General features: G+C 43.3%; 1 protein-coding gene across 6 annotated transcripts in view; it reads left to right on the top strand.

Moving 5' to 3' along the window:
* ralgps2 (Ral GEF with PH domain and SH3 binding motif 2) overlaps positions 1–20,818 on the top strand; it is a 133,604-nt gene that overhangs the window by 26,934 nt on the left and 85,852 nt on the right. For 4 of the 6 annotated variants that reach the window (XM_080430994.1, XM_080430998.1, XM_080430997.1 and 1 more), the window contains exons 2-5: positions 5,690–5,781; positions 10,113–10,237; positions 11,299–11,406; positions 14,397–14,447. In XM_080430994.1, the coding sequence (XP_080287120.1) occupies positions 10,184–10,237; positions 11,299–11,406; positions 14,397–14,447 (213 nt within the window). In that variant the 5' untranslated portion in view covers positions 5,690–5,781; positions 10,113–10,183. The remainder of the gene's footprint in view (positions 1–5,689; positions 5,782–10,112; positions 10,238–11,298; positions 11,407–14,396; positions 14,448–20,818) is intronic. The other 2 variants (XM_080430996.1, XM_080430995.1) reach the window with 2 other exon arrangements.

Consider the following 20,818-nt stretch of genomic DNA (forward strand, 5'->3'; position numbering starts at 1 on the left):
ACAAATGCATGAGGCATGAACCACTTAAACGCTCTAGACTTGTTAAACTGGACCTGAACTGGCTCAGTCTGAACTTGGACTGCTTTTTTCCCCCCCTCGTCTACACTCGCCAAATATCTTACAAGCTGCCACACGTTTGTGAGCTTGTAGATCTGCATTTTTTTTTGGCTGTTCCCTCCTAGAATATGGATGCTGTGGTTCCAAGTGGTTAAGGAAAGGTTGCTGGGGGAACGCACAATGAATGAATGCCATGCATGTGCACACGGAAAAAAAATCTCTTTCTTCTTCTTTTTGAAACCGCTGTCCCGTGTCCGTCTGCTCTTTGCTCTTTCTTCTTTTCTTCCCCATTTTTTTCTGCATTTTTTCCTCTTTAGTTTTTCTCAGATATAACACTGTGTAAATTGGCCTAGGGATCTATTTTTGTGAGCCTTGTGTGAGGGAGAAGGAGCAGAACGGGTGTGCTCTCTCTCTCTCTCAGGCACAGCATGATCCGAGTGGAGGAGGACGAGGAAGAGAAAAAAAAAAAAAAAGCATGTGGGCCGTTAAAAAGATGTCTGAGATAGAGGTTGTCACATTTGTCAAGTTTTGTTTGTTTGAAGAAAACGGGCTAATTATGCACGTTGTTGATCCAATTTTCCTTCCACCTATTTTGAATGCATACGTACTATACTCTCAGTAAGAGTGCTTGAAATGTAAAATAGGGTCAACGATAAACATGCCAGCAGCCAGTCCTAGAATGAACGACATGCAGTGGAATCAGTTGCCGTTTAGAGTCCAGACTTCCCCACATTAATGTGAGATCCGAAGCTTTATGAGAAGAAAAACCCAAATTGGAATATAAATATATGGACCTGTTGGCATTCCTGACTGTTCTCCAAAATATCAGAATCTGTATTGGCCTTGAAAAATCCATATCGGACGATCTCTAGTCAGAGACACACTGTTATTGTCGTAGGCAGCAAGCGAGTTATGGGAGCTCAACACAGTGCAGTGTTCTGTTGTGTGAGTCGTGCTGAGAGATTAGTGTTAAAGTTGGTGATTTCCCAGTGTTGATTTACTCACACAACAGTGCATGTGACGGTGGAACTTCTCACATGATCGATCCATTATCCTCGTACACGCTCACAGGTTTTGACCGTTGCCTGATGACACACATGGAAACTAGACTTTGACTGGGATCTGTTTATGGCTGCATCTAATTGTTTTCATAATCTATTGATCTATCTGTTGTTGTTGTTTTTCCCCGATAATCTTTGTAAGTGGTCATTTAGACCAGACAGAGTCCGGGGGGGAAGGGGGGGGGGCATGAGGCCTTGTCTGTTTGCGGATAATCAAACATTTTGAACATGTTGCACAAAATGAACTTGTTTTCATCCTCTATCTGCCTTCATGCTCTCAATGTGACATCAGTCCAACTTGATGTCACAGGAGAACATTTCACACAGACATTTTTCAAAAGGTTTCAATTATAGCTAAATTAGCCAATGTACAAGCTCACAACGTGCCACGTTGCAATGCGGCATGAGCCTGTAGATCGGCTATTATCGCTTTCTTGGTATGAGAAGTATGCGGCAAACATGTCTGAAAAAAGTGTGTTTGTGTGCGCAGCTTTTGTTAGATATAAGGAACCACTGATTTAGACCATACCATGATCGTATTATGAGGATATATACAGTTCAAAATGCAAGTTATCTGAAACTGAATCACAACAAAAATATCACACATCTGATCAGAATTTATTTATGGACGTTTTACCTGACGACACACTGAACCTCGATGGGGGGGACGCGCTCATAAACATCGGGTCCCTGAGTGTGTGCATATAACATGGTGGCTTGTTGCTCCACTTGTTGGGACAGAGACTGAGGCGTGAATAAAGATGTGTACGCATGGAAAAGTAAATGAGATTAAGACGGATTAGGCCTAACGTCGGAACGGTTTGGGTCTGTTCTCCCTGCAGGCTAGTGACTTACACTAAAGCAACGGCTGTTTGACAGGTTTTAGCTTCCGGGAAATGTCCCGTTTTTTGTGTGTCTGGAACAATAGAGACCTATTTATCTACGGGGGGCGCTTTGAAGTCACAGTGTTCTTCTGGGTTAGGAAATAATGTTTGTGAGCTGATGACGTCGAGAGAGGGCAGCGAGATAAGGAAGAAAGCTTAGCCCGGCCAAAGGGACGTGATGGGCGTAGTTTAAGAGGGCTACACATTCAGGGCTGCTGAGGACAAGAATATAATGGGTCAGTGCTGCATAGAGGGCACGCCACACACACACACACACACACACACACACACACACACACACACACACACACACACACACACACACACACACACACACACACACACACACACACACACACACGTTTTGATTTTAGTCTTTTGAATAAAATTCCATTTAGTTTTAGTCATATTTTAGTCAGCTGAAATGTTCTAGTTTTTGTCTACTTTCAGTCGACAAAATATAAATATCGACTAAATCTACAGATTTAGTCGACTAAAATGTATTTTGGCGGTGCCTTGATGGCGTAGTGATGGCTGATTTTACACTCATGCTTGAATAGCCGATCTACAAGCTCACAACGCGTCGCAGTGCGACGCGTTGTGAGCTTGTAGATCTGCTATTTTCGGCATGCACACCCTAGCGCAACCAAACATAAAATGACTTGTCTTTTAGTTCTACTGGATCTCTTCTCCACTAGTCTCTCTCTAACATTTTAGTCTAGTTTTTATTTGTTGACGAAATTGTCAATATATTTAGTCTTAGTTTTAGTCATCATAGCTTAGTTTATATTTAGTTTTTATTTAGTTTTCGGCAGTGAAAAAAGGTAGTTGCCGAACATTTTTCATCATAGTTTTAGTCGCCCAAATCAACACTGTCTCACACACACACACACACACACAGGCCATCACGTTGTGTGGCAGACGATACCATAGCTGGCTCTTCTCTGTTTGAGGTGCAGAATGTGTGTGACAGCAGCCTGGGAACACGCCTGGAGAGAGTTAGGGAGGGAGGGAGGGAGGGCGAGCAAGAGGAAGCAGCATCAGAACGCATAACGCCTCAGTTATATACTCTGCTGAGTGCGTGCCGGTGTCGTGCTCAGTTAATATCAGATCTACAAGCTCACAACGCGTCACATTCGTAACACGTTGTGAGCTTGTGTATCTGCTATTTTACGGCATGCAACACCAGCGTGCAACTAAGTATAAATCGGGCTTTACTGAGCAATATAGGATGAGTCACATTCAGTCTCACCCCCTCCCCCTCCCCCTCCCCAACCCCCCTGTGCAAGCTCCAACCCGTCCCTTTCAATCTGTACCTCACATCACTCGCCATACTCTTCTTATGCCCCCCCACCCTCCCCTCCTCCCCAACATGCACACATCAGTCAGTCATCACCTCTCACTCACATAATATTCCTTTTAGCTCTTCTGTAAACGTTCCTCAGAACCTGAAGCGCGGTAAACCTGCCCGTTTCTTCTTCTTCCTGTCATAACAGATGAAAACAGAAAAGGACTGGGGCGTGGGGGGGGGGGGGGTGCCGGTAGCGTCGTCAACACGTGGTATTATGTCACCTTAACACACAGCACATTTCAGCTCAGGGAGCCAGGGTCAGAGAGACTAGGGGGGGCCGGGGGGGACATTTCTTGGGGCGAGGTGTTGTGGGGAGAGCTTTAAGAGCAGGCTGGTTTGAACTGGACTTACGGGAAACCAAACCTGAGGGCAGGGATGGACGGAGAGGAATTTTTCAGCACAGTTTGACCTGACTGCTGTTTTCTCTTAAGCCAATATTTTAGCATGTGCATGTTATCAGAGTTGTGCCAGTATCGGGGGAAAAGCTGCCGATACTGCCTAAAATGCTGGTATCGGCGAGTGTGAGTCAATCCATGCCATTCCAACACCACGTAATTTATCACATTGATGGATGTGTCATTTACAGACGCAGTTATTTTGTATTTTGAATGAGTCTGTTGATGTCGGGTCTCTTCTCTACATGTAAAGTGTCTTGAGACAACTTGTTGTGATTTGACACTTTAATCAAATTGAATTGAATTGATGTTGCACTGCTGTTTTATACTCTGTACTATTTACATTATTATTTTACTAACTTGTGTAGCTGCACTTTAACAGTTATTAATGGAATTTGTATTTATTCTTAGATCAGTGGTTCAGTGGGGTTCACAAACCTTTTTAATTTCCATATTGAGAGATGCATCTCTACACGTTATTGAGTTCTCTAGAAACACACGGGATGAATGAGGTCATTGCTGATGAGTAGCTCACCTCAGACAAGGGAGCAGAGTGACTGACGGCAGGCAGGCAAGTAGAAACAGGCGACAGACACAGCCAGCCAGAGCGGTATTTACACTGCTCCGGCTATAGTCCCCCAGCCTCACTCGCTCATCACTCACTGTGCTGTGTGACAGTGACACAGACTACAGATGGTGAACTTGGCCTCTGGCTTGGAAAGGCAGCCACTGTCTCCTTGGCTGCCCTCGTGTTTTTTTGTTTGGGATTTTCAAAAACGCAGATTATCTTTTGTCACCACAGCCATGACAGAATTATTGTTTTGCTCTTAGTGCCCGACTGCCCGTCGACCCGTTTTGCTTTTTAACAAAGCCCTGAGATGGTGATCGTCACTTTGGTCATGCGTCACTTTTGGTTAAGGGTGTTCATGCATATCTAGGCCAAGATTGAATCCATGCCTGGGCACTTTTAATGTCAGTGACTGGAATACTCCCAGCGAGTTTAGTTTGCACGATGATGATCACCACCAAGGCAGAGATTGTGTAGATAGCAGCTGATACTGTATAGATCGCAGCTGATAACACCATGCACAATGGCCAAGGACTGTCTGCCATCATGCAGCATCTCTATCTGCAATCAACTCCTCTGTCTGTTCCACACAGAATCAGGTCATTCCTGAGAGCAGTGAGACACCTAGTGGCTGATATCAGAAAGACACCCTGTAGGAAGTCGATGATGGAGAGGAAATTGCACAGAAACGCAGTCCTTTTCCATTTTCCCCCACACTTGCGTTCTAATTAAAAAGACCCGCCTCTCTTCCATCTGTTCCTCGTGATGTCTGTGGAACGGCATCAAGAAGCTTCACTCCATACAGTCTAAAGACAGAACCTAATGCAATTATATACACCCTCACAACGCCAACTGCTAGTAATGTTCAAGTGTAGTGAGTGCTTTAGGCTTACGGTTATTTTGGCAGCACACTGAGCCTAGAACTCTCCCCACTGCACTCCTCCCAACACTCTGTGTGTGTGTGTGTGTGTGTGTGTGTGTGTGTGTGTGTGTGTGTGTGTGTGTGTGTGTGTGTGTTTTTAAGGGAGTATCATTTGTGTGATTTGCTTAATGTTTAGCTTGCATCAGCCAAACTGTATCCTGCAGACTTAATTCATTGTCATAAAACGGCACCGAAGATGATAGACCCACAAGAGAGCAGTACGGGCTCTGCTTTTTTACCCTGCCTAGCAACAGCTGTTAGGTTTGTTTTAGAAGTTCCTCTACTTGTGCGCTCAGAACTGCAGTAATTGGATTGTTGCCTGTAAGTTTGTTTCATATGGCTGTGTATGTTTTCTTTGTGCGCAGATGAATCATTGTGCCCCCCCCCCCCCCCCGCCGCCTCTCTCTCCCATTCTCTGTTCTCAATCCGTTTAATCTTCTCTCTCCAACAGAATTCAAAAGAAGACACACTGGACTGACTGGAGCTACAAAGAGGGGCAGCCAGAACACGTCTCCAGCACTATGCACATCTGACATATAACTGGTAAGTAGTACAGCCATTCCAAAGTTACACCTGGCGTCCCTTTTTTGGGCGTGTCGTTATAAATTAGGTGAAACGTTAAGAAAATCTTCAAAATATTTAAAATATTTTCAAAAATAGCAGATCTACAAACTCATAACATCTTTTTCTTCTTTTTTTTGCACAACACCATGATGTATAAAATATGGCTTACCTTCGGTGGCACGGTGGCGCAGTCGGTAGCGCTGTCGCCTCACAGCTAGAAGGTCCTGGGTTCAATTCCCGCCGGGGACGCTGTGGGCGCTGGGGGCGTGTCTTCTCCTCTGCGTCATCAGCGCCCATACCCTAGGTGGGGTTGGCGAAAGGGCCTACTCTGTGTGGAGTTTGCATGTTCTCCCCGTGTCTCCTAGGGTAGTTAATACCCTCACAAAAACATGTAGTAATCCTGGTCACTATACTGCCTCCTCCTGTGCAGCCGGGGCGCCTGATGGAGGGGAAGGGAACTGGTTGGAATAACGTGTTCCTTCCACGCGCTACGTCCAACCAGGGAAACTCCCCCCTGTCAGGTGACAAGAAGGCCAGTTGGCTCTCATGCATTGAAGGAGGCATGAGCTCGGCCCTGGGCTCCCTAGGCTGGTGGGTGGAGTGTAGTGCCCAGGATCACTTAGCAAATTGGCACCGGGTGAAAAAAGGGTTATCAAGGGATAAAAATTATTTAAAAATATATATATGGCTTACCTGGTTAATGGGCTGATATTTCCCAAGAAGCACCAGTGCTCCAAAATCTTAGGAGCAATATTATCTTAAAATCCCAGTGCTACATTATGTTTATGGTCCATTTAGTGTGCCTGGCCCGGGACGACAGTGGAAGTGTAGCTGTTGTCCAACAACATATAAATTGTTAGTACCTAGCTTCGGTGAAGTTAGTCATTTGTATTATGTCATCATTATTCCCACCAGCAAATCTCACAAACAAAGCTATCCCCAAATGTACATAGCTAGCCAGATTTGAGCATAATATTGAGAGATGAGACTAGGGATGTGTAAAAGTGACCAAAATGAAAATCGATTACTATAATTCTATTCATACCGATTATTCGGATATTTGACCACGGGGTGGGGGGGGGGGCGTGGGATTTGTTTGGGTGAAATTGTTATCAGGATTTGTTTAGTTACTTTCAATCCGTTTTTGTGTATTTGTTATACCAAAAGTCCCTAAAATTAAATTTGGAATTACTTCCTGTAAACGCAAAATAGAGAATAAATAAATATTACACCCATACTAGGTATCTTCTAAAATGTAATTGCTATGGGCAGGGTTTGGATGACAACATAGCCTTTGCAACAAAACAAAACGTTTTAATTTTTTTAATTTTTTTTAACACATTCCACGTCAGAGTTTAATATCATAATGTACTCACCAGTGCCAGCGATTTATTGTAGTTTTTTAGTTTTTTTCACGTCGACACAGACCTCGCTAAATACCTTTTAAAATCGCCCGTTCAACTGTTTGTAGACACACAGGGTAGCTGTGTGAGACGCCCAGAGAAGACCGTTTCGATCGGCCATTTTGAAGCTACAGCGGTTTATGTTAAACAGCGATCAGCGAGGAGAAAAACAACAACCGAGAAAATGGAGATTTAGTTTCCTCTTTAGAGTGGAGGCGGATGGGAACGAAAATCTCCGGATACGGATATTTCCGTTTCCGGTGGTGCTACAATGAAATGTGTCGTGGCGAATGAGGCCTACAATGAAATGTGAACCTGCGAGAAAAAAATTAAAAAATAAGACCACTTCGCGTAGATCTACGCGACTGGCACGCTGCGTAATTATTTAGGTTTGCGTAGATCTACGCGATTGGCACGCAATGTGTTAATATTCTATTTTTATCCTACAAACGATTATTCGAATATTCGATTATTCGGACCCATCCCTAGATGAGACACATTTCCTGCATGGGACTATTCTTTGTAATTGAGTGAAGGCCGTCTTCACTGAAAAAACTTTCCAAGCAAATGCTTCCCCAGTGAAAAACTGTGTGTGTGCATGCATCCAAAGTCTCCAAGGATATTAATGCTCTGTTCACTGTTCTAAAAAGCCTGAGACAAAAGACATGTACCTAGGTATTAGACCACAGAGCTAATTACAGTTGTGTGAGACTCTATTGAAGACATACAGACTTGTAAAGACAGACTGGGGACAAGCTTCCTGTGTAATCACATACCACCATCAAACACTGCCGGTCCAGGGGAAGGGAGGCTGACATGACGTAGTGGTGTTTACCGTTGGCTTGACAGAACGTAAAAGGTTGTGCCTAATGGCTCTGCAAGCACATTTAACCCATTAAGACCGGAGGCGATTCTTAAAAATGTTTTCTAAATCCTAACAGTTTTTTGAAAATAAATCTAAAAAAAATGTTTTCACGATTTTTCAAAAATAGCAGTTCACTCGGTGCCTCGCTATGAGCTTGTAGATCTGCTATTTTTGAATAGCCAAAGAAATTTAAAGTGACACAGATGCGTTCCAGGTCTCAATAAGTTAAGCTACAACCTTGAGCCACACACATACACACACACACACACACACACACTCTCGCCTGGTACATGGTACACTTTTAGAGAAAGAACAAGGGAGGCAAAAGAAACAACAGACTATAGATAAATCGAGTCTCTACCATGGCTCTATAGTGACTTTTCTGTTTTAGCTTCCATCTTCGCTGGAAATAGCCGCTCTACAAGCTCACAATGCGTCACGACGCACTGTAGATCTTGCTATTAAGCTTGTAGATCTGCTATTTTCTGCGATTTCTCCCACAATATGGATGCCGGGGTTTAAGTGTTTACATTTCTAAAACCCTGATCGATGTTGGGGGGGGGGGGGGGAGAGGATTGTGGCTTCAAATGTTATCTCCATGATGCACACCAGGGTCGTCAAGGGTGGAGGAAGTGTCTATTTTAGTTCTCCAGTTCTGCTACATTCATCCGTATCGCAGGGCAAGCTCTGGAGGAAGTCTTAAATGTAACTTCAATTTTACTTTGAATTGATCATAAACCTGCATTATCATGCTGAAAGTTCAGAATAGGTCAGGAGAATAGATCTAACAAATATTATCCTTTAGACTTGACTGGTAACCAATTGTAATCCTTTAGACATGACTGGTAACCAATTGTAACTGACTATTTTGAACACCGGCTGGTGAGGGCTAATAGATTATAGATTATAGAATTTTATCTGCCACACACACAGCCAAACTGTTTTTTTATTTTTTTATTTTAATGCAACAGAAATGGCTGATTATATGCTACAGTGGCTGGAAGGATAGACAACCTTTGCCATCCAAAGACATTTTGAGGTCCTATTGTGTAAGTATTTAGCTGCTGGTGAAATGGAGAAAGTGGTTGGTGGATTTTGGAGCACATTCTACCAGTCGGTGTGGTCTGTTGACAAAAATAAGCGCAAGTTTCTTTCTCTCAGTCGATTCAGCCTGGAATAGAGAGGTGCACACACACTGCCAGTAAAGCTGTCTCCTTGTGAGTCCAAGCATAATCTCCTCCGTGATATGGCTTGCCTTGCACTGACAACTACTTTCCCCCAATCCACTTCACATGAGATCCTGCTTAATGCAGAGCCCTAAGCCCCTTCTGTGCTGTCTTCCCCCGCTGCGCGCTGTTGGGAAGAAGGACGCCATGTTGTCTGAGCGTCCGTACATATGCCAGGCATAGGCTTACTGGAACACCAGCGAGATGATTTCACTGACGTCCCCGCTTGAAGAATAACCATCGCATCGAAGCCATATTGAATACAGAGTTGGAAGCTGCTCACATACCAGATGAACTGTTTTCCACCACTTGGAGGTGCTGCTGCTACGGACTGAGTGAACTGTGTGTGTGTGGGTGGGTGGGTGGGTGTGTGTGTGGGGGTGGGTGGCCTATCCAGATCGGAGTCGGATTGCTTTTATCAAGGCTGAACAGCAAAAAAATAAGAATTATGGAAACACATTTCTGCTAGGTGGTTTGAGATCGGATTTCTAAAGATGTGTCACGGTCTGGTCACGGTCTGGTCACTCAGACACTGAAGCCTGATTTGTACTTCATCGTACGACAGCTCAGCGGAAATTGCCAGTCTAGTAGAATCTACAAGTTCACAGAGAGATCTGATGTTTTTGGTGACTTCTGAATACACAATTCTGATATGATCGCTTACAAATAACAGTGTGAACAGTCTATCCCTAAAGATCGTATTTGAGAAACAAATTGTATTTGCCTGCGGTCTGAACAAAGACAAAGTCACGTATGTATTGCAACTCTCTTGCTACTGCGTGTGTGTGATTTGTTTTTGATTGTGTGTGTCCACAGAGGGCTGGGCGGGCTTTGCTGTAGCTGAAGATGATGAGTGGTGTCCGGCACTACAGCTAGATGGTGCGGGAATGATGGACCTCACTAATGGCCAAACAATCATCACCAACCCCGCCATCTCTGAGGTGAGAGATGCACCTGACTACAGCATTGATTTCGTCGACTAAAACTATGACGAAAAATGTTCGTCGACTACCTTTTTTCACTGCAGAAAACTAAATAAAACTAAATAAAAACTAAGCTATGATGACTAAAACTAAGACTAAATATATTGACAATTTCATCAACAAATAAAAACTAGACTAAAATGTTAGAGAGAGACTAGTGTTGCAGAGATCCAGTAGAACTAAAAGACAAGTCGTTTTATGTTTGGTTGCGCTAGGGTGTGCATGCTGAAAATAGCAGATCGAGCAACCGAGTGTAAAATCAGCCATTACGACGCCATCAAGGCACCGCCAAAATACATTTTAGTCGACTAAATCAACTGTAGATTTAGTCGACTATAATCTTATGATATTTAGTCGACGAAACTAGACAAAAACATTTTAGATGACTAAAATATGACTAAAACTAAATGGAATTTTATTCAAAAGACTATGACTAAAACTAAATCAAAATTTGCTGTCAAAATCAACACTACCTGACTGCACCTGACCACTAGGCCTGTGACCAATCATGACAGTTTACTTGACGATTAATTGTCATACAAATAATTAGCGATTTACGCAATTTAATTGTGTTTTTGGCATTGGACATTGGAATATGTAAATGCTTTGTAATCAAAAGTTCCATAGAGCAGATATGACAAATAACTGAAATATACAAAGCAACGACTGACACACTGTGTTTAATAATAATAAAACATTTTTATATACTAGAAATAGCCAATCTACAAGCTCTGGCAACTGCCATTTCAATTTAAAAAAAATGTTTGAACATTTTTCAACATGGAAACGATTATGACGATAATGCAAAAATATTTGCGATTATGTCGAATAATTGCGATTGCGACAGGCCTACTGGCCACACACACACACACGCAGTGTTATAACTTCATAAATCCTCTATTTCTATATATATAACTCTTTCATCCACTGATTATAAGTATTCATATTTATTTTATATTAGACTGGGGGTCTTAACTGGTGTGTGTTTGTGTATGTGTGGGTTTCTTTCTTTCCTCCAGAAGAGCAGCAGCTCAGAGTCTCTGAGTGATAAAGGATGTGCCGAGCTGAAGAAGAGTTTCGACGCCGTAGTGTTTGATGTCCAGAAGGTCAGCCCAGAAGAATATGCAGTAAGTTCTGAACGAGGGAGAGAGAGAGATTAAGTTAGAGCCAGAGAAGTAAACGGAAAAAGAGAGTGTATGTATCGGCGCTGTCGGGCAGAAAACTCTTATCTCCATATGTGAACTTTTTGTGTTTTTGCCAAGAACGACTTATGACGACTTTTTGAAAAAAAAAAAACAAAAAAAAAACAACGTGACCGAAGATGTACTGCTCCATTCACTTCCTGGTTAACTTATTACTTAAAAATCCTGTATCTCGGCCCCTGTGTACTTTTTTTTTTTTACTGTGTATTTTTGGTCGAGACATGTTATTTTCAAAGGCGTATAAAAGCGAACGGGGAGGTCGCGATGACATTTTTTTATTCTTTCTCGGAAAGCACAGTGAAACCCTCTGTGATTACTAGCAACCATCAGGGGATCGATCATACTGGAGATAAATATTCTGTGACTACTTCAAAAAGGTAAGAAAAACGCTGGCAGTGGGTGCACGCAGCCAGAAATAAGTTTGGCAGTGAAAGAGTTAACGCCCCTACTTGATCATACTACAGCGTCACACAAAAGCGTCAACAGTAGCAGATCCATAAGCTCGAAGCGACGCGTTTCGAGCTTATGGATCTGCTACTGTTGATACTTTTGAATTTGTATCCTGAAAAGTAACAGTTTTAGACAATATGAGGTTTCCCCCCCGAACAAAGACGATACATGCCTGTCTTTTGACCAGTGTAAACACGATTCTTATTTTGAAAAGCGAACCCTCGCAATCACCCCGAACGTGAGATGTGTTGTAAGGCGTACCGGCGGGAAGGAAACGGAGGCGAGATGAAGGGATGACGGAGCAGAAAAGCAGGGTCAGAGTTTGGATCAGTAATAATTGATGGCACTTGGCAGCAGCCATGACACAGACACTGATAGATAGATAGATATCCCCACGGCTGGCTCTGTGCAAACTTTTCCATGATGGCACTCAAACGGGAGTCACATTACTGTTGAGGGAGTTTTTTTTTGTTTTTTGTATTACCGTGAGTAGTGCTGACACCCAGGACTTTACCCCCCAAGGACTCCAATGAAAGTATCTTATTCTACAGTTTACAGATTATAATTGGCTGTGCGTGTCACAACGCAGCACATGTGAGCAAGTGAGCTTATATCCATTCAGCCCCTGCACTGCCTACTTTGTCCACCAGAGAGCACTCTCTCCACTTTGTACCTCACCACCTGATTCGAGACACACTGGAGGCAGTGGTGGAAAAAGTACTCAAATGTTTTACTTAAGTAAAAGTATCAATACTGCAATGTAGAAGTACTCTGTTACAAGTAAAAGTCGGGAATTAAAAATGTACTTGAGTAAAAGTACAAAAGTATTGGTATCAAAATGTACTTAAAATAACAAAAAAAAAAGTACTAGATGATAAAAATCAAAAAAAAAAAAAAAAAAGTACTAGATCTTTTGTAGATCTGCTATTTTCAAATATCCTATGTATAAAATAGGGCTAAAGTGGTTAATGTATGTTTTATAATGTAATAATTTATACCTGCAAAGTAACAAGTAACTAAAGTTTTCAAATAATTGTAGTGGAGTAAAAGTACAATATTTGCCTCTGAGATGTAGTGGAGTAGAAGTAAAAGAATTGGAAATAGGAAATACTCAATTAAAGTACAAATACCTCAAAATTTTACTTAAGTACAGTACTTAAGTAAATGTTCTTAGGTACTTTACACCACTCTTCCAGACACACTGGAGGTACGCTGCAAATCCCCCCACAGTGATGTTCTGTCTGCTCGGCTCACGTCTCTTCTTCGGAACAAGGCACACTTTAGATGAGTCATTCATTTTAAAGGTGACCAGCAGCAGTGTGATCGGCGCATTAGCAAACCTTGATTGCTGTTCCTGGCCTCATCTCCTGTCTTAACCCATTAAGACCGGGAGCGCATCTGTGTCATTTTAAGATTTCTTTGGCTATTCGAAAAATAGCACATCTACAAGCTCGTAGCGCGGCACCGCGCTAAATCTCTTTGGTGAATATAGCTGATCTACAAGCTCACTTGTCGTGAGCATATGTTTGCCTATTATGACATGTCCAGAATAGGGAGTCGGGACGCTAGGGTTCCTGTCATGTTTACTGTGTTCTCTGTAGTTTGGGACAACAGACCCTCCAGGGGTCTGTTGTCACACTCGATATCCGCTCATGTTGATTCCCCCCTCCCCGTTACTGTTCGCTTCCTCTTTATTTATTTTTTATTATTATTTATTTATTAGGTGTTTCCTGCGTGTCAAACACGTCCTCTTTTTGCACACATGCGTCCCCATCAGTGTAGAGAGTCTAGATGGACAGCAACTATGATGCAAAACACGCCATCCAAGTTTCCTTTTTATGCAGGCATTGTCTTTTTTAATAAGACGGGCAATATAAAATCCTGTGGGTTAATGATTAATCACCAGGTTCGAGAGGGAGACTCGCATAGCGAGTGTGTGTGGTTCAGCCAAAACTCGTCGCACATACTGTGTGCATTATGGAGAAATGTTATTGAAATCTTGTTCAGGGACGTGTGCTGTGCACTTCTGTTGCAGTGTTGAGGATGCTCAAATATCTGGTGCGCGGCCCCCGACCGGAGCAGCTTGGACTTCGCTCCTACCCTTTTATAAACACACTCTCCGCTACGTTAAAAATCGCCCCGTGCCGCTCTGCTCCGCTTACATGCTCTGGTCCACAGTGCCATGCAGGAGGCGGCATTGAATTGAGAATAGAAGGTAGAAGGCACTGTGACCTTTTCAAGTTACCACAACTCTCCTGACATTGAATGGACACTTTGAACTGTTTTTATCTACACGATCCCAAACCGACATTCATCTTGTTGAACTTAATTGTCTGGGAGATCCTGTCCTGAAATAATGGGATGGTTTTATGGCTATTTCGGGGGCACAGTGATGAATGCTAAAGAGTCAATGTGACCCAACCTGAACAGTGGTCCTAACAGATGTTGGCTTTTGTCTCCCACAGGGCCAGATCACTCTTATGGATACTCCTGTGTTCAAAGCCATTCAGCCTGAGGTGAGCAGACACAGAAGTGTGTGTGTGTGCGTGTATGTGTGTGATTCATACGTCTTTGTACTGTATGTTGACATCAGAATCATCTTTATTGTCACATCACAGGTGTAAAACAGTGGGTGAAATTAGTTTTTGTGCAAGCTCCATCGTTTTGATAGTTTCCAGGAAGAGAAAGAAAAGAAAGAGGGTGGGGGGACGGGGGGGCAAGTGAAAGGAAAAAAAGGACAACAAAGAGACAACAAGGTATCTACATATTTACACATAGCACATATACATGAGGTTTAGAAATAAGGTGCATGAGCATAGCAGCTGGTATACTGCATACTGTTCATGACATAGACATTAGTGCAAGAAGAGTATCAGTGGGTTGTGCATGAGGTGAAGGTGCAGAGTAAATTGACATGTAGTTTTTGCAGATAGTATCACAAACCAAGCGTGGTTGTCAAGTCACCTGGCAACGGTTCTATTTTTCTTTGTTTTGGGGGAAGCTGGGAGGTGGGCTGGTGATTATATAAACGTCTCAACCATGTACTTTCACCCCAGCTCTGCAGAAGTCATTACACTTTGTGGTTCTTCCTTTTAAAAGCGTTTTTATTGTTTTCATTTCAAGTTACGACCGAACAAACTCATTCATGAACTATTTACCCAGGTCTTTCTCACACACACACACACACACGCACACGCACACGCACACGCACACGCACACACACACACACACGCACACACTTTCTCTCACACACAGACGCGCACACACACACACACACACACACACAATCTCGCATGCATTCGTGCTTCTCACACACACCTTGTCATTGGCCCCAGTGAGAGTTCATGTACTGTCTCTTCCGGTCTGTTAAGCAGGCTCTGACAGCAGTCATGGGGAACCTGTGTTTAGGGTTGGCCACCGTGGGCTTATAAAAGCAGCACTACGACCACAGCGCAATGTGGCGGCGGTGATGATGCACACAGCAAACGAGCTCCGGTCCGCTCCCGCTAAGGCTGTATAAGCCTGCAACACTGCAACACACTGCCACTTATCACTTATTAGCCGCCATTAAGTATTCTCTTACTCTCTGGCATGGCCTGTCCTCAGATGTTGCCCAGAACCAATTATTTATTCAGTTTTAACCCATTAAGACCGGGAACGCATCTGTGTAACCACTTTAACCATTATTTTATACTTTGGCCTTTCAAAAATAGCAGATCTACAAGCTCATAGCGCGGTACCCAGTGCCGCGCCATGAGCTTGTAGATCTGCTAATTATTTTTAAATCTTGATTTTTTTTGCAAATATTTGAATATATATTTTATACAGAACATTTTTTACTCCAATTTTTGCGTCTGGGGGTCCCCCTTAGAAAATATTTTGAGATGGGGGTCCGCGGCCAAATACATATAATTTGGGGGGTCCTTGACATGAAAAAAGTTTGGGAACCACTGATTATAGCGACATACGTTTTTTCAAAAAACAGTTAGGATTTAGAATCCCCCAGAAGCAAAGATTTGAGTTAAAAATGTTCGCTTTAAAAACATATATTCAAAGATTTGCATACATTTTAACGATTCTTCAAAAAAATAGCATATCTACAAGCTCATAGCGCGGCACTTCGCGCTATGAGCTTGTAGATCTACTATTTTTGAACAGCCAAAGAAATCTAAGAATGACACAGATGCATTCCCGTTCCCGGTCTTAAAGGGTTAAACAACAATGACCCGGCCGCCGTGCCTTCCGAGTGCTTTAAATTGATGTTTACAATGCTTTTAAAATGTTTGTTGCATGTTGAGTAATGGAAAAGCAAACGGCAATCAAATCACTTAATGGCTTTTGTTGGTGCTTCCAACGAAACTGTCTGGGCTCCATCCACAGCATAGAGACATAGTAGACGTTCCTGAGGGATTTATAAATGTTTACACACGACCGTGTTCTGTTTTTTTTTTCTTCTCCTGTTTGACTGGCTGTAGAATCACTGTGTCTTGACTTGACTGTACCAAGCTGGGTTTTCTTAAGCCACGCGATGATCTCACACTTCATTTGAGACCTAATGTAGCATTTTTGGGAAGAACGATGGAATGGTTTCAGGATGGCGCGGGGCGTCCTATGAGGAGACGAGAGAGGGCGAGGCAGCAGAGATGTGGTTTTTAAAGTCATTTGGGAGCATTAAAAGATGGAAAGTGAGTGAGACGCATATACGGGGGAGGAGGGGGAGGGGGGTTGCGTTTGAAGTGGACGGTGTGAAGATTTTTTTTTTCTTCACAATTTTATCCCACGATTTTTGTAACCCATTTTTTCACCCAGTGCCAATTATCGAAGTAATCCTGGGCGCTACACTCCCTCTGCCAGCCTAGGGAGAGCCTAGAGCCGAGCTCATGCCTCCTTCAATGCATGAGAGCTAGCAAGCCGCTTCTTATCACCCGACAGGGGGGAGTTTCCCCGGTTAGACGTAGCACGTGGAAGGAACACGTTATTCCAACCAGTTCCTTTCCCCTCCATCAGGCGCCCCGGCTGACCAGGGGGAGGCATTATAGAGACCAGGATTACAGCATGTTTTTTGTGAGGGTACCTACAGTGTGAAGATGACAGGAGAAGGTAGGCGTTGTTGTTGGTGGGCTCATTGGAACAGAGATTATTAGAGCACCCATTGGTCCATGTTATGTTATGTGTGAGGGGGTGGCTGACAAAGGGGATGAAGAAGGGTCCGCGGTCTGGAGGATGAGAGAGAGAGAGAGCAGTATATGCATGCAGCATGACCCAGCGGGTTTCTCCTCTCGCTCCTGGCATTGGACAGAGCGGGGCTCTTCCTGTTCTCTCGCTGGTGCTTTTGTCTCACTGAAAAAAAAAAGAAGCTGCAAACCTCTGACTGAACTGACCTCAATGGGAGTTTTCCACTGCTGTCAGCCACTAGGGCCCCCCCCCTCCTTGCACACAGTATGGGAAAAACACGTGTGTGTGTGTGTGTCCCTGTTGAATTATTCTGTCTCTTTGACTGAAAAGGAAAATATTGAAAGGCACGTCTGGATGTTTGACTGGTAGGTATGGTAACATAGAGCCCCTTTTGTCCCTCCTTATCGTTTTTAAAACCAGAGATTCTCAACTTGGGACTCCAAAGTAATCCTAGATTTTCTAATCTACCAGGCAGTTAATGGCATTCACCTGGGGCTCCTCCAACTCAGTCCCCTCATTAGACAGCTAGGATGAAAACCAGCAGTACTTCTCCGGCCCGGGCCCCCAGGACCGGAGTTGACAACCATTACTTTAAACAAAGATCTGTTTCATTGGTGTAATGTACACACAAACCCACTGAGAATGTCCCCAAAGCTGGGGGGCTTGCCAGTAAGTGAAAGGCCAGCAATAGTTTTTTTGGGGGCTCATTAGTAAAATTGACATATCATCATGGAAAGATATTTGGTATTGGCACCATTATTTGTTTCAGTTGAGGGGGAAACGTTAGAAGGCAAATACAGTGTTCGTTTTCCATGATGTGATGTTCTTGTAATACCAAGGTGGTGTTACTGTAATATACGGATGAGAGCAGGTCAGCCCCTGGGTCACATATCTCAATTAGAGCCCCATACATTTTGCCTACGTCTGACATATGACCAGATGCTCATAAAGCGACTGCATGCGACATATTTTGACATCTTGCATAATAACGAACAAACCCCACGATCAGATTTTCCAAACGGATCGCTGCCAAGTACTCCTTGTCTGCGGTTACTGTGGTAGAAATTTTATTTTACTGCATGCTTCGTGAATGTCCTTCCAACGGACTTTTAACCGGCTAAGCCCGCCTTTCAATCGTATTAGTGTATAATGGAGATGTTGTCATCTGCGGGGCTTAAATAAAGGTTTCGGAATCAGCAGGCTCTTATGTTTTCAGTTCCTTTTTACTGCTTATTGGTATTTTGTTATGCTCCCAAAGCTGCCGTAACTTCTTTTTTTTTAACAACCCCACTAACTTATTTTAATGTTCAAACAACCATAAAGCGCTTATAATCTGACCCCAACAATTGTATTTGTTTTTCTTTGTCTCCATGAAGTACAACTATTTCATCATTTTGGGTCGTCTCTGTGACAACATGCCTGTGTTATACACGCACAACCCCACATACTTCTTTTACATACATGTGTGTGTGTGTACACACACACGGCCATGCATGTCTATGAAGTCTGGCAAAGTCTGGCTTGAGCCCGGGTGATTTCCCCCCGGGCATAATTGCACTTGTGCTTGGACAGAGGATCTCATTAACCCATTAACTCATTAAGTGCCAATGACGTCGCAGACGTCACGTTTTTCATAAGCCCAGAGTGCCAATGACGTCTGAGACGTCATGAAAAAAAAAAAAAAAAAAAACTCAAAAAATAATCTTTTTTTTTTTTTTTTTTTTTTTTGAAAAAAAAGGTTCAGAACCCAATATATGATGATTTGAAGATTTGCTGCTCCATTCACTTCTTGTTTAACTTATAAATTGAAAAGGCTGTATCTCGGCTCCAAAGCACTTTTTTTTTACAATGTATTTTTGGCCTTGGCACAGGGGTGATATAGCCAGAAATATTTTTGGCACTGAATGAGTTAAGACCTGAGACCGATTAAAAAAAATGAAAAAAATTTAAACATATTTTTTTCAAGGTTTTTCAAAAATAGCAGATATACAAGCTCTTAGCGCGGCACTCGGTGCCGCGCTATGAGCTTGTATATCTGCTATTTTTGAATAGCCTAAAGAAATCTAAAAGTGACACGGATGCGTTCCCGGTCTTAATGGGTTAACCCACTTAGACCTGAGACCCATTCTACAAATGTCTTCTAAATCCTATAATATCAGTGGTGCTCCAACTTTTTCATGCAAGGACCGACCCCCCAAAACTAGGCCTATACTAGACCATACCCGTGGTGGGGGGTATGCGCACATTTTTTGGCAAGCCCGGGTGCCAGCGAACACAAAAAACGTGAAATTTGGGGAAAGCAAAAAGAAAACGGCCTTCGGGGTTCCGTGCACATGGTAATGGTCAATGGCTTTGTGCAATTTCAGATCAAATGCTCCAGCCACTTGAGGAGAACCGGGCAGATGAGATTTTGGGCACACCACCACCCGCACAGAGCTGGGCTTACCACCCGCACAGAGCTTTGTCGAATTATAGGAGGATATGTATTTGGCCGCCCCAGGAACAAAGATTTGAGCCAAACTGTTCCCTAAAAATATACATATTCAAATATTTGCACAAATGTTCAATATCTGTCAAAAAATTGCAGATCTGCAAGCTCATAGCGCGGCACCGAGTATGAGCTTGTAGATCTGCTATTTTCGAATAGCCCAAGGATAAAATATGGATGACGTGGTTTACACGGACGCGTTCCCGGTTTGAACGAGTTAAGTGAAGTGTTCCAGCACAGACAACGGAGCAGATGGATGGACGACAGCCTGAACGTTCTGGCCCAAACCCCCTCCGGGCAGCAGGGGAGATAGTTCACTGTCACTCCAATGATAAAAGAACGCTGTGGGGAAAAACTGCAGATGGACCAGGGAAAGCCTCTTCCTCTCAGTGAGAATATATGCGGGTGGCTGACAGCAGTGGAAACTCCCATTATTTATTCTTTTACCTAATAATAATAATAATAACGTCCCCCCCCCCCCCCCCCCCATGTAAAGCGTCTTTGAGTACTCCAAAAAAGTGCTGTATAAATCTGAGGTATTATTATTATTAAGTCTGGCCAACTCCTTGCGGGACAGTCAGGAGGAAGATTGTCTAGTTTCATTATCCCTTCCTTTCCCCTCAGTTTGGCCGGGTGTTTCTAAAGTTGAGGGGGAAGCTCCTCTTGGGCAAGACGGATTGTGGACTCTTATTAATCCTTCTGTTCTCTTGCACCCTTTCTTTGAGCGGACGTAATTGGAAGACGGACAGTACTGCTGGGGAGTGGTTATTATAACGGACTGGATGGAGTTATTGTCCGATGTCCAGTGATCGTAAAAGTGAATGTAGTTTGAGTCTAGCCCAGGGCCCTCCAGTCAGGAAGGACAGTCACAGTTTTACGACGGTATCTGTATTCTCTCTCCCTTTACCTTCTAGTATCACGTTTATGGGGAAAGTAAAGAATACGGGAGATCCGTAGAGGGCTGGTGATTCTAAAAGCTAGAGGAGCTGCAGTTAAGCCCATCCACTCCCTCAGGGCATAAAGAATGCCCCTCCCCAATTTGGCCTCATGTTGGGGGGAGAAAGTGTTATGATGGAGATAATCTTTTTTTTAAAATTTTTATCCTATGATTTTTGTAACCCATTTTTTCACCCTGTGCCAATTATCTAAGTAATCCTGGGCGCTACACTCCCTCTGCCAGCCAAGGGAGAGCCTGCTCATGCCTCCCTCAATGCATGAGAGCTA

Source organism: Gymnoscopelus braueri, assembly GCF_963280865.1.
Source record: "Gymnoscopelus braueri genome assembly, chromosome: 6".
Classification (NCBI taxonomy): domain Eukaryota; kingdom Metazoa; phylum Chordata; class Actinopteri; order Myctophiformes; family Myctophidae; genus Gymnoscopelus; species Gymnoscopelus braueri.